Here is a 13,122-nt window from a genome sequence, read left to right as displayed (position 1 = left end):
TCAGCCAGGTAAGCCGAAGAATCTATGCAGCAGCCCCAACTGGCCTTTCCCTTCCGCCACGCATATCGGAATGTCGAACTCATGCGGCATATTTCAAACATACCAGCAGCCGTTAAGACACCTGGTCGGAATACCAGCTTGAGATCTCTGCCCGTGCAGGTTCAGCCGGCCACAATACAGTGGAAAGCCCTGAACGTCAAGCGACTTCAGAATCCTCCTGCGAGAATTTACATGATCAACAAGCTTAGCCCTAGCCTACTACAGCTGCAGATTACGCCTGACGTAATTCCCAACCGAGCCGTCCACCCCATCCAGTCACTACTCTCCGGGACAGGTTAACCAAACGATAGCTAGACCAAAGTAATGAGGATCCTACAGTCTAAGCGTGATAGTTCATCAGAGTCTGTTGGTATATTGTTATTGGTGCAGGTGAAGCTGGGCAACGGTCTTAATTCAACTACTAGTAGTGTGCGCTCACTAATTCGGCCTGAAGCACTTGTAGCTTTTGATGACAAAATCGCGGGAGAATGTCCATGTTCCTTCGTCCATTGTCCACTCCTGGGCGCTTCCTTGGGCTCCTGGGCCTTCCACTTGGCAGTGCGGCGCACTTCAAGTTCTTCGGTGAGCTCGCAAGTCGCCAACATACGGTCTGACTGTCGGACATACAAGTCGAAAGTGCACCTCACATGGGGCGAGGGCAGAGGAGGAGAAAGTGGAGTGATCACCACCTTCCCGACCGAATAACTCCCTGTCCTGTTCACTGTTAGTGCTGGTGTATACGACCAGAGGATATGATCAATCAGATGATGTAGGGCAAGGGCATACAGCGAGTCATATGCAACACATTCGTTCTCTCTTGGATTCTTGATGTCTGTTACCTGTTGACCCAACGCAGTCATTTCCACCTGTGTTGTGAGAAGCATAATACAAAGTATATAAGCAGCTTAACGTACAACGGCTATATCGTAGAGGTCATCCGGGCCTGCTGCCAGGGCCGACGAGGCGCAAAGCCCAAGGGTGGCCAAGAGTGAGCAGCGCATTATCAGGGTCCGGTGTGGCGAATATTAGTGGTCTGGAGGATTGGATGATGGGAGGGTCTGTCCATGTTTTAAAAGGATCAGATCACTCAATAATGGATTCGATGGTTGGGGTCTTGGTCTCCAAGCAACAGGAGGAATGGTGAATACCTTTGTCATGTGGAGGCGCTCTCTGTTTGAGCCTTGGAATGGCACGCCAGTGGCCAAATCAAAAGATTGGCAACTGATAAATTGTCGACTGAAGTCCATATGGCAGGATGTAGTCGATACCAAGGCAGTCGAGAATGGGCTCGGCTAATAACAAGCAGGTAATTGGACAAGTACTCCTGAGGGTTACATAGCTACCGAGAAAGGGGGCTTATCCCTTTTATCAGCGGTGTGGTTCCCACCACGTACAACAGCAAGCGGATTGCTAAGGGCTCTTGGTAAATAGCAGGGGCGCAGGAGGAGTGACAGGGCGGCGAGCCACATGTCAATGAAGCATAGCCTCTATCTTGACAGTCTGTTGTTAAGCATATCACATGGTTATCTAACTGCGCGGAATCAACTCTAGGACAAAGCAGCTAATGTCAAATCCTGTCTAGAAAGTTCAAGCCATACTGTCCAACACCACAATAGCTGGCTGACTTTGAGCTGTAGGTGGAGCGAGCAAGTAACCTAGACCATTGTTGTCACACCTGGTCATCAACCCATTGCCCTAGTGCTACTTTCATTGGTATTCCAAGACACCTGCACTGTATGCCTCCTCATGCCCCCCTTGCGTGATACCCAGGATTTCCACTTGCAATGTATTAATATCTCGCATACTTGAGGTGTAGACGATACGGAGATGGGAAATAGTTGGCCCGTAGCCTCTTTTGTCTTTCATATATATAACGCATGAGAAGTATCCCTGGGTCATACGGATGCATTGAGTCTTACTGCAGATCAGTATCATTTGTTTGTCAATCAACAGAGAGCTCGCTTCCTCCAACATGACGATGACCTGCTCTGATAATCTCGGTGCGGAGAATTGCGCATCGCGAAGGGACTTCCGGGTGATTATTGTCGGCGGTTCCATTGCCGGCCTTACACTGGCACATTCTTTGCGACGATACAACATCGACTACCTCGTGCTAGAGGCCTACAATGATATAGCACCTCAATTAGGAGCTTCCATTGGCTTGGCTCCATCAGGCTGTGGCATCCTAGATCAGCTAGGGATGTTCGACGATGTGCTGCATGAGATTGAGCCATTGAGCCGCTTTCAATATTACACAGAGACAGGGAACAAGATATTCGAGGATAAAGCTGCAACTGTTCTACATGAAAGGTTAGTCGGTTGCGTTTACTATCGGCATAGGCCACCATAGTTAATGGTCCGTGAAGACATGGCTACCCGCTTTCGTTCCTCGACCGGCACAAGGTCCTGGAAATCCTATATGATCATCTCGGACCAGATCAATGCAAGGTATTCTTGAACAAGAAAGTGACGCATGTTAAAGATGTGCCCGGGGGGGTGGTTGTCCATTGCAAAGATGGCAGTCTATGGACTGGAAGCATGGCTGTTGGAGCCGATGGGATTCACAGTACAATCCGCACCGAGATCTGGAACCGCCTTGACAAAGAGCATCATCCCCGCAACCGTGTCACTCGAGAAAGAAAGGGTAAGCGAGGTCCGCTTTTGCAGTTGTATGCTTATGTCCTAACTGGGCAGAAATGCTTGCTCGGTATTCTTGCATATTCGGCATTTCACCAGATATGAACCAGCTCGTAGCGGGGCACGGGTACCGCACGTTTGGAAAGGGGTTCACCACCGTGATTATGGTGGGCAAAAACCACCGGACCTTTTGGTTTCTGTTCGCCAGGATGGAGCGGACTTATACCATGGAGGACCTTCCACGGTTCACGGCAGAAGATCGCGAAACTCATGCGGCTCAATACTTTCCAGTCAGTATTTCCCCGGATGTTTCGTTTGGGGATCTGTATAAGAAAGCGATTCGCAAAACCTACGTGCCCCTTGAGGAAGCTTTCTACGAGCAATGGGTTGCAGATCGACTCGTCTGCATTGGCGACTCGGTCCACAAGGTGCGTGATTGAGCTTAGGTCTCGAGAGCGATGACTGCTAACTTGACCCCGAGATGACCCCGAATATGGGCCAGGGAGGCAACTGCGCAATAGAAAGTGCAGCCAGCTTAGCCAATCGCTTGAAGACATTCGTCGACCTCCCGGCCCCGTCATACAGTATGAGTGATCTCCACGGTGCCTTGTCTGCGTGGTCGACGGCACGGCAGCCCCGAGCGCGTAAAATATGCCGCGCTGCCAACCAGATGACACGGGTTGAGGCCTGGGAAAGTGTGCTACATCGGCTGATGTTATGCTATGCGATGCCGTATATCAGCGATATTTTCCTTGACATGACCTGTCTAACCCAGGTGGGCTCGGAAATCCTCGAGTATCTCCCGACCGGAAAAATCTCCAGGGGGTGTCAGATGCCTGCAGACATCCGATATCGAAATCTACAGCAAATGTCCTTCCCAAAACGAGTTCTCTACACCACACCGTTAATTCTGTGCTACGTGGGAGCTTGGTACCTACAACCTGCGAAGCCACAGAATGCATATTACGTGCTTGAAGCGTCGTCTGATCCAGTTGCTCAGCTACAACAGCTTTCCTTCCTTGCAGACCTTGGCCTTTTGTACGGGATTTGGCTCTTGGAGAGCTATCGCTATTCCCATAGCTTAGCTGGTGTCATCCTGTGAGTGCCGTCTACCAATATACTAGGGGATCGGATGTGAACTAATATAGGTCTCCAGTCCTATTTTGATGGCATTTGTGTCCCAGTCACAAGGCATCGGAGGAGCCGCCACCCTTTATTTCCTTCTGGACTACCTTCAATCGCCGTTAGAGTACATACTAGTGTCAAACTATTCTTCCATCAGATTTCCCGCCGCGAGAACGTTGCTGCCAGCATTGATCCTGGGTTACTACCTGCCTTTATGGGCAGGTTGTACCACCCTATCACCTGTGGGGAATCGCATATGTGCCTTTATGTGGCCGCTCAATGGCTTGCTGGTCCCCAGCCTCCAGTTACTGCTTGCCGCTTTCATTTCGTCGACAACGCCGACCAAAGAGAAGCGGCCGGATATGGTGCATGTCCGTTGGACCATCATCCTTCTGGCTGCTGTCTCTGGTCTTTTATTTTATCATGTGCGGCTGGATACGTCCGCGACTTCGTTTCGCGAGTTCCCGCCCTTCCAATATGACGCGCTATTCACCATGCTAAGTGGTATGACTTGGATCATCCTATCTTTTCTTGACCTTCAGGTCTATGGGATCCAGATTTCGTTGCTCAAGGTTGCCACGGTCTTTGCCGGGACTGCCATTGCGGGCGGGCCGGGAGTGGCGTTTGCTGTTTGTTGGGCTTGGAGGGAGGAAGTTATTACCAATATTACCCGCAGACGATAGTGTTCAGCGGCGGGGAGCGTCTGCTGTGGGATGGGATGTAGCGTTAAGATAGAGATACGGGATGTGAAGCCAGATTCTCAATATTACTGTGATAAGGTATACCACGAACATTACATTTCCATGTATGGGAATCATCCGATGTGGACTGGGCCCACGATAGGATAGATGACAAGGTCGTTCTGTAAGAAATCAAGAAACAATCCCAATTGCCGGGCTTAGGATGGTTAATATCAGATATTGCGATCAAGCCCTGGGTGAGTGGATGAAATGGAATCGCTGACGTTTGCTTCATTCTGTCGTCTTGCTATATTACATGGGGATTCATGTTGGAGCTGAGCAAGAAATACCGCTACTGAACCTCGTAGTTCAGGACTGCGAGCCTAACATCGAGCTCGCCGACATCGAGCTCGCCGAAACCAAATTATGGCCGGCAGAAGGAAAAGCAGCACTTGAGCAAGAACGCGCCAAGTACTTCGCATATGATTTCTTCACGCCAAGCCCCGTAAAGGGAGCAACCGTCTACTGGCTGCGATATATCTTGAAGGTGGTCGATAACCACTTTGTCTATCTAATTGAATACTGAACAACTAAACGCTGCTCCCTCCTGTCACAGGCACGACTGGGCTGACGAATACTGCTTGAACATCTTTACTAGTATCCAGCAGGCAATGGGCCCATACCCCCGTCTCCTTATCTATGAATAGGTTATAAAAACCACCATGCATGCCTTGACGGGGACCGCACTGACACTGCTCCTAGCCAATGTAACATCGCGAAGCGATATAGCCATCAGCGCGATCTAGATATCATGGTAATTATCAATAGGGTTAACCAGACACCTGCGCAGTTTGCGGACCTGTTCGACCGCGCCGGTCTAGTGTTGAAGTTCTGGCCCTGTCAAATTTAGGTCTCTATTCTTGAGTCCATGCAAAGGTGTGATGCAGAACGGACCGTGGCCTTTTTTGGACTCCTCAAATAGTAACCGATCCTGAGCTGAGTCGGGTTAAGGTATTTCACTATTCATAGTGCTAGGATACTTCAATCTGCAGTTTTGTGCTCCCAAATAGGACCTTGAATCAAAGCTTAACATGGTTTATCATACTATTAGGAAGCCTTGATGTATCGCTCGTTATTTAAAATATGTTAACAGCTCTCTGGCCCAGTAACAGGATTCTGGTTGCAATACATATGTTTGAGTTTCGCAAGCTTCAGTTCTACATTTCTTATTTAACAATATTAACCCAGCATTATTCATGAAGCTTAATTACTGTGAGTTCCCTAATACCTGTTGATAGTGCATTACAAACAAGGGCATATGTGTCATAGGACATGTATATCAGAACAGTCTTGTGAAGTATATATAAGCGGCTCCATAGCTAAGCATACACTAGCTGAAGTCAGAGCTATTCTAAACGTAGCACAGCTACTGTTACCTATGCTTTGAGAATAAAGGGAAAAGGTACGGGGCCATTTAGGCAGCACGAAACTTTTTATGCCAGCATGGAGTAGACTAGCGAGGGTCCGAACCCCCAAGACTTGCCCCAGAGGATCGCGAGACCAGTGCAAAAAGGATCCGGCATGACTCAGCTAATCAGGACAAGCACGCAAGAACTAGAGCAGAGCTCACAAGGATGTGAACTGCTTCACGGAGAAGACACTCCAACAGACAACTTCACCCATCATCAAGGAATGCTCCCTGCGTCAACAATTAACCTGCGCGAGGGGGTTAGTTACACAAAACTAAACACAACAACGCCAGACAAATATTCGGATAGACGCATGTGCTGGTTTAGCTTACATTACGAGTCTTTCCTTACTTCGCTGCAAGGGGGAGAAGGGAGCCTGCTAGTATGCAGCTCGTTGTTACCCTTGACTGATTTTATCCCTGCTGTACCACGTTACGGCAATCCCGCGTATCCCTTACGGGGTATCCACAAGCTGACGGATGGGATTTCTTGAGTCCATCCACACGTGGAGACAACACCCTATGAAGGACGGTGTCGATTGCTCAGTATACCCCTCATCACCCTGATCTGCCGTTCACTGGACAGGACAGGAGCCAGGGTCAAGAATGCTGGCCCTTTTGAGTCATGAGGGGATTTCCGTGGCAGGGAACCCGACAATATGCCGGCGCGTGCAGGTGTCGATGGCCAGAACACGACAACGCTTATCTTTGTTGCACGGCATGGCTGCCAATTAACATCTCCAATGCCCGTGTGGGTTACCGACCAAGGTCTCCATACACACAATCCTATTGCAAGAACTCGGCGGCCAGGCCGATCGAGCCTTAAAAGCCAAGCTTTGCGAATATCCCATCATTCCAAACACTGGTGCAGCTTACTCGGTCCAAATCCAATTATATTCTCTTTTTCATTTCCTGGCAGTTATTGACATTTGGGTAGGAACTGATTCCGCATCTACCTGGCGACAATGACAGTTGCCCCGAACCCCTGGCGCCGCCTGAACGTTGGCATTATCGGAGGCGGGATTGGTATAGTCTTCTCTCTGTTTCTTAATCTACCCCAATTGTACACCAAACCCCGCTGGGCTAAGAATAGCTATTAATACTCGATGGTCTGTCGTCTGCCATCGCTCTCCGCTGCGCCGGACACATCATCACTGTAATCTCTGAGGATAATATATGTAGGTGGATGGTTCAGGGACTAGGAACAAGAAATAAGGATACGAGGTGAAACAGAGCATACTAGATATAAAATTGGACGGCAAACATACAGGGCGTCGGTAAAGATAAAAAATAACAAAAACAACTCAATCTCAACAGCAGTCTCCGTATACCTATATTGGCTGTCTATTATGGCAGTCGTACCAAATGATCTACAAACTCCCAGCCCTGGCGCTAGCAGCATTGTAGTAGACCGTCAGATATACACCCGCTTCCGAATAGGCGTATGCAGCCCATTTCTGAATTTTCTTGTTGTCCTTCCACGATGTGGAGGGCCTATTCATAGTTAGTAAGGGTGACACGTTATTAGTAGTAGAGAGTTTGGGGAACCGTTACATATTCGAAATCAGATCCTCTTTGAAGGTCGTGGCAATACCGTGCCACCCCAGATACTCAAAGAAACGGGCAATGGCACCCGACGCCTCCTCATCATCCACCCTGTGCAGCGGGAAATAGATTTGAGGCTTCGGATGGGGCGAGCCAACCCTGAGCTCATAGTTGGCAAGGAGGGAGGAAATATCCACGTCCACGCGCTTGTGCTCTGGCTTATAATTAATCAGGCGCATGAAATGCTCAGCGATTTCCAAGCCCTTGGCCGTCAGCGGGGTGTCTACCCTCCCGCCGAGCGTCCACAGGTCGCGCAGGCCGGCTGCTGTGAACTGAGGCGCCGTGACATACACTTTGATCCGGGACTTGGTGAATTCGATGCAATCCGTCCCGACCATCAACGGTTCGAGGCCCGTGGACGTGAGGAAATCGCCGAGGTTCGAAACGGCAGCGAGATATTTCGAGTCACGGCTGTACGAGTTTATGGTCCGAAGGGCGTTCAAAGCGAGAGCCGTCCTGGAGACGCCCTGGACGGTCGCTTTGGCACCAAATGCAAAGTACCCCTTGGGGGTGATGTCTCCGTTTCGCTGGAAATTGAATCCTGCGAACCGCGCTTGTATATTTTTATCGGAGACCGGTAGGGAGGCGGCGAGCCTGTACTCCTCTGGAGAGAGGCTGAAGCACGATTCAAAGTGGTTCAACAAGGATAGATCGACATGTGGGAAGTGGATTGCAAGTTCACCGTAGAACAGTCGGAGGACGGTTTGGTTGAGAGGGTCGCGCGATGTACCGGCGTGAACACCGAGGGGTTCCAGTCCGATACGAACCAATTTGCCATTCTTGCTGTAATTGGTGCTCATTTCCAAGGGGTAGATATCTGGAGAGAGGCTGCGCAATACACTAGCAGATGCACCGTCAAAGTCACCTAGCGTGGCAATGATGAACTGCTGGTAAAAGCTGAGGAATTTGTACTGATGGTGGATGCTGTACTCGGCTTGTTCTAGGAGACTGTTGAGGAACGGGGCCGTATGGAGCCACCACTTGTGCTGTTGCTCGGATGAGAACTTGAGGGATTGGGCCAGGGCCTTCCAAGGCTTCAAAGTTGCCTGGTCGTCACTGGGATCATGAGATGAGACAGTCATTGCGTGGGCTGGTTTGTGGAGAGAACCCGAGCTTGCGAAAAAAGCCATGAATAAAACAGTCAATTATCGGATGTGCTCATCCGATGTCCTATGTATGTATACTGACTATTTCACAGACGCTATGACAATAGTACGTACATTTCCTTGCTTGTGTACAGGTTCTCGTGACTGCGGTATAGAATGAAGGGTTGCGCCAATTGATGGAGAGGAAGCAAGGGCGCATTAGGTTCTAGCCATGTCATGTCATACAAGTGCATAGAGCTCCATTCCGTGTTACATCGTGGATTATTATCCCGTGCAGCCAGTTCTCCCGAGTGGCTCATCCTCCATTCTCGACCAGGCGAAGGGTGGCCCATCCCTCTGTTGACGTATTCTCTGTATTTTTACCAAGGCCGTGCGTTGACTTATCTCAAGTGGGCAGTCTAGGCGGTACAAGGGATGTCTATTGTCAGATAAGGTCGGCTGTTCCCAAGGCAGGCCATCAGGGTATTCTTGAGATCAAAGAGAGCCTCGTGTCTTAATCTCAAGATAGTAGAGAAGATTAGTTTATAGCTTAATAGCTACTTAGTACTAACCTTTTAATATCTTCTATATTAAATACTTCTATGAATAAGCTAGTCTATCATTTTAAAAAATATAGTTATAATAATTATTCTATATATTTATTATAGTTGATTAAATCTATATTCAAGGCTTGACTATTATAATAGCTATGTTGTTAAGAGTAGCTAACTCTATTACAGCTCCGCTGCAGGGTTTCGTCACAGAATGCTGGTGTAAATTAATGAGCTGGTCCACGTTAATATCCCCTGTTCCAGTGAGTCACTGGTCCAGGGGGGTGCTAATAGAACGGTGCGTTGTCCTTAGCAAGGTTTGAACATTCCCGGCCTGTCCCCGGTATGATAATGATCACAATCGCGAGCGCGAGAATATATTAGGGCTCGTACTTGCTCGTGCTGTTCTGAACAACACCCATCCTGAAATCATCTCCGGCGCGCCTCTCCCACAGAGGACCTATTCACGGGTTCCCTGCCAAGCACTACATCGCGCAGCGCTATCCGATACCCAGGCTAGGCGAATACCTTCCATTGCGCCGCCGACTTTTCCAAAATATGAGGTCCCTCCCGGATGCCAAAATCAGAATAATGATACTCAACCCCAGTGGCGGCGCGGGGTTCAACGACTTGGTGGCGGAAACAGTGATGAAATACAAGGACCCAAACACCCACGTCACAGTCGCCTCACTCGCCGACCGCATCGGAGGCACCCAAACCCTGGCGTACCCGGTGCTCCGGCCTCTGGTTTACGGCGAAATGATACGGGCGTGTTTGCAGTGCCGCAAGGAGAACTACGATGCGCTCATCGTGAATTGCTTCGTCGACCCGATGGTGGACGAGCTCAGGCAGATCGCGGGTGATGATATGGTTGTTCTCGGTGCGAGGCAAATGGCCGTTCAGACGGTGTCGAGGCTTGGGTGCAGGTACGCCGTGCTGTCGCTGTACGACATGCAGGGCTCACAAGACCCATTGCTTCAGCGCTGTCTCTCGGACACAAGGACTGCGGTCTCGCATCCGCTTATCGACGTGGCGTTCAACGATGATCTTACGCCAATGAATGTCGAAGGTTTGCGCGAGAGCTTAGCCACGCAGGGAGAGCTAGCAGTCAGGCAGGATGGCGCAGAGACTCTCATCCTGGGCTGCACGGCTATGTCCGGGTGCTGGCGGGGATTGATGCGAGCGGTGGGCGTTCCTGTTATTGATCCAACTGTTGCTGCCCTCAGAGGAGCGGGCGAGGCCGTTCGACTCAAACGTGAGTTTGGTTGGGGAGCTTCGACTAAGGGGGCTGGAAATGTTCCGACAGAGAATCAGCTGGAGTTGATTGCTGAACAGTCGTACCCCTATAGTGGAAGAATCGAAATCGAGTAAATCGCTATTCCCACACACATAACCAGGAGACGTGGTATGGTTCTTGCTGCCTAACCCACAGGTGATATCCGGCTGTATATCTGACTGGATTAGGGTCTACCTGGTTTATTAGATATAGCTAACTCTAGATAGAGTATAACTAGATTAAAAAAGATTATATAATTATATCTTCTATACTACTCTAGCTAAGCTATAAATTTTATAAAAAGTAAAAATAATACTTATCTTTTTATAACTATAATTTTAAAATCTAGAATCTATTATTATATATATAATATAGGCTGAAAGTAACTAGATTAACTAGATTAGATTTATTAGAGTAATAGTCTAAGCTATATAATATAATAGGTCTACTAGTTATAATTATAGATTAATTTTAGAGACTAGAATCTAGCTATCTTACTTAATTAGTTACTATATTTATAGTATATTATAGTTTATCTAGTATAGAATTATTATTATTTAAGAAACTTCTATATGTGATCACATGAAGAGCAAGCATGTGATTTACTATGTGATGGATCATGTGTGTGCCTTAGGATTCAGGCAAAGTTGAGCCACATGGTTAGGTTTATATATCACCATGAACTAGAAACTGCTTAGTGAGCAGTTTCTCAGGACCTTTTTTAGTCTATGGGTTAGATCACGGGATCATGGTTGGCGTGGCTAACACATATATCTATAAATTATTATCTACTGCTAGTACTAGTATAGGGTCTAACTAGTTAAGATTAAGTATTATCTAAAATAATAGTACTAATTTTATTATATTAATATAGTTAAGCTAGTCTAGACTATCTAGTAATCTCTAGATCTAAAGTAGAATAATAAGACTATTCTAGTTTTATAGATACTAGATATACTACTACTAATTTTATTATATTATTAGATAGACTTATTTTATTAATAAGATTCTAACTAGTACTAGTATCTAGTATTTAATATAGATACTATATATAAGTACTAGTACTAGAACCACTAGTAGTTATAGTAGTCCTGTACTAGCTAGATTAGCATAGCCTAGTAGATTAAGGGCCAGGCTAAGCTCAAGTAATCATATATTTATATGGTATAGCAGCAGCTATTCCCTAGCTGCTAGAGGTCCTACTATATATATATCTACTTCCCGGATGGAGTTCCCGAGCCACCACCCTATTGTATAGCTCGCCCGCGCGCTCGCTGGCCGCCCCCGAGATTACAGCCGCGCACAGAACCCTAGTAGTGTACTTTTTACTAAGACTTTAGTATTTTTAGATTCTTCCCTCCCTGCTGATTCTCTATTATAATTCTTAGTATCTTTTCCCCTAGAATTAATTCCCCGTACTATTTTCTTTCTATCCTGACCTGGTTTAATTCTTAAAATCTATTATAGTAGCCTCTATATCTCTTTATTATAGATTTAATATCTTCTTCTTATCCGGCCAGTAGTACAGCTAGTAATAGAGACTAACTATATACTATATATACTAGCTTACTTGGGTCTAAGACTAAGGCCCTGGCAGAATTATAGGCAGTTAGAGAAAATTAAACTATATTTAATTATTATTACTCCTGCAGCTTGACTTCTCTATAATTCTTAACCAGGTTTCTACTATTTATAGCAGATAGTAACTACCCTGTATATATAATTTAATAAGAGAGGGAGGGATAAACCTTAATTAAGAGAATAATAATTAATCTATCTAGCTACAGACCTGGCAGGAGGACTAGTTATTAATAATTAATTAATTAACCTGAATCTAAATTAAGAGAGAACTAATATATATATCTATCTATCTATCTATCTATCCTTCTCCAGCTTGTATAAACTAATCAAGATTTATAGATAGACTTAAAGATAAAATCTAATTTATTAAATTATAATTAATAAAAGAAGATACTAGTATCTTAACAGGCTACCTAGTTTAACTATAGTAAAGTATAGACTATAAAATTAACCCTAATTAACTATACTTAGTATCTTGACTAACTCTCTCTCTCTCTCTTACTTAACTATAGTAAAATAGGTATTAATCTATAGCTCTTAACTTTAACTATAGTAAAATATAGTATTACCTGAAGGTTAAATCTCTAAGTAATTAAGTTAAGTCTAATCTAGTTTATTTAAGTCAGATAACTACCTGTCTATAACTTAATCTATATATTAAGATTTTAAATTAAAATAAACTTAAGTAGCATGCCTGTGGCCTGGTTAAAGATTAAGTTAAGATTAAGTTAAGATCTTATTTTCTTTTCTTTTTTTCTCTCTCTCTCTCTCTCTTCTTTTTTTTTATTATATTAAATCTACTAGTTTCCTAATAATTACTTTCTATCTTTCTAGTTTACTATCTCTATTATTAGTCTACTTTAGCCAGGCTAATTAATTAAGCTAGTAACTAGGGAATATTAATACTATAGATAAATTAATTCTAATAACTAATTCAAAAACTGATTCTAGATAACTAGTTTTATTACTAGTATTAGCTAAGGGTTAGGGTTAGGGTTAGGGTTAGGGTTAGGGTTAGGGTTAGGGTTAGGGTTAGGGTTAGGGTTAGGGTTAGGGTTAGGGTTAGGGTTAGGGT

General features: G+C 45.9%; 5 protein-coding genes across 5 annotated transcripts; 3 read left to right on the top strand and 2 right to left on the bottom strand.

Annotated features, from left to right (window-relative positions):
• Positions 1 to 395: 395 nt before the first annotated feature.
• Positions 396 to 1,398, bottom strand: ASPVEDRAFT_155182 (uncharacterized protein). Its single transcript, XM_040808446.1, has 5 exons — positions 1,188 to 1,398; positions 954 to 1,097; positions 826 to 905; positions 667 to 753; positions 396 to 607 (listed from the first exon to the last, which is right to left on the bottom strand). The coding sequence occupies exons 2-5, from the start codon at positions 1,038 to 1,040 to the stop codon at positions 478 to 480; spliced, it is 384 nt and encodes a 127-aa protein (XP_040673072.1). The 5' UTR covers positions 1,041 to 1,097; positions 1,188 to 1,398; the 3' UTR covers positions 396 to 477.
• Positions 1,399 to 1,893: 495 nt separating this feature from the next.
• Positions 1,894 to 4,697, top strand: ASPVEDRAFT_46649 (FAD-dependent oxidoreductase). Its single transcript, XM_040813607.1, has 5 exons — positions 1,894 to 2,349; positions 2,406 to 2,683; positions 2,734 to 3,104; positions 3,158 to 3,774; positions 3,833 to 4,697. The coding sequence occupies exons 1-5, from the start codon at positions 2,012 to 2,014 to the stop codon at positions 4,482 to 4,484; spliced, it is 2,256 nt and encodes a 751-aa protein (XP_040673071.1). The 5' UTR covers positions 1,894 to 2,011; the 3' UTR covers positions 4,485 to 4,697.
• A 124-nt stretch (positions 4,698 to 4,821) lies between these two features.
• ASPVEDRAFT_94712 (uncharacterized protein) lies at positions 4,822 to 5,025 on the top strand (the record flags this gene model as incomplete). The annotated part of the gene is made up of 1 exon (XM_040818768.1): positions 4,822 to 5,025. A coding segment is annotated over one exon (204 nt), but the record flags the coding sequence as incomplete, so codon positions are not given.
• A 2,294-nt stretch (positions 5,026 to 7,319) lies between these two features.
• Positions 7,320 to 8,354, bottom strand: ASPVEDRAFT_142154 (uncharacterized protein; the record flags this gene model as incomplete). Its single annotated transcript, XM_040807808.1, has 2 exons — positions 7,320 to 7,443; positions 7,504 to 8,354. 2 exons carry the CDS (start codon positions 8,352 to 8,354, stop codon positions 7,320 to 7,322), a joined length of 975 nt encoding a protein of 324 aa, XP_040673069.1.
• A 1,044-nt stretch (positions 8,355 to 9,398) lies between these two features.
• On the top strand, positions 9,399 to 10,738 carry ASPVEDRAFT_46647 (aspartate/glutamate racemase family protein). The gene has a single exon (XM_040813606.1). It carries the CDS (start codon positions 9,749 to 9,751, stop codon positions 10,559 to 10,561), a length of 813 nt encoding a protein of 270 aa, XP_040673068.1. The 5' UTR covers positions 9,399 to 9,748; the 3' UTR covers positions 10,562 to 10,738.
• The last annotated feature ends 2,384 nt before the right edge of the window (positions 10,739 to 13,122 follow it).

This window comes from Aspergillus versicolor (assembly GCF_001890125.1).
Source record: "Aspergillus versicolor CBS 583.65 unplaced genomic scaffold ASPVEscaffold_13, whole genome shotgun sequence".
Lineage (NCBI taxonomy): Eukaryota > Fungi > Ascomycota > Eurotiomycetes > Eurotiales > Aspergillaceae > Aspergillus > Aspergillus versicolor.
This window is presented reverse-complemented; position numbering and strand designations above follow the sequence as displayed.

Coding starts and splice junctions, on each gene's coding strand:
- ASPVEDRAFT_46647 (XM_040813606.1), top strand. CDS start 9,749: ATGAGGTCCCTCCCGGATGCCAAAATCAGAATAATGATACTCAACCCC.
- ASPVEDRAFT_155182 (XM_040808446.1), bottom strand. CDS start 1,040: ATGCGCTGCTCACTCTTGGCCACCCTTGGGCTTTGCGCCTCGTCGGCC. Junction 906..953: donor ACCTCTACGATATAGCCGTT/GTACGTTAAGCT, acceptor CTCACAACACAG/GTGGAAATGACTGCGTTGGG. Junction 608..666: donor GTGAGGTGCACTTTCGACTT/GTATGTCCGACA, acceptor AAGAACTTGAAG/TGCGCCGCACTGCCAAGTGG.
- ASPVEDRAFT_46649 (XM_040813607.1), top strand. CDS start 2,012: ATGACGATGACCTGCTCTGATAATCTCGGTGCGGAGAATTGCGCATCG. Junction 2,684..2,733: donor TGTCACTCGAGAAAGAAAGG/GTAAGCGAGGTC, acceptor CTAACTGGGCAG/AAATGCTTGCTCGGTATTCT. Junction 3,775..3,832: donor AGCTTAGCTGGTGTCATCCT/GTGAGTGCCGTC, acceptor ATAGGTCTCCAG/TCCTATTTTGATGGCATTTG.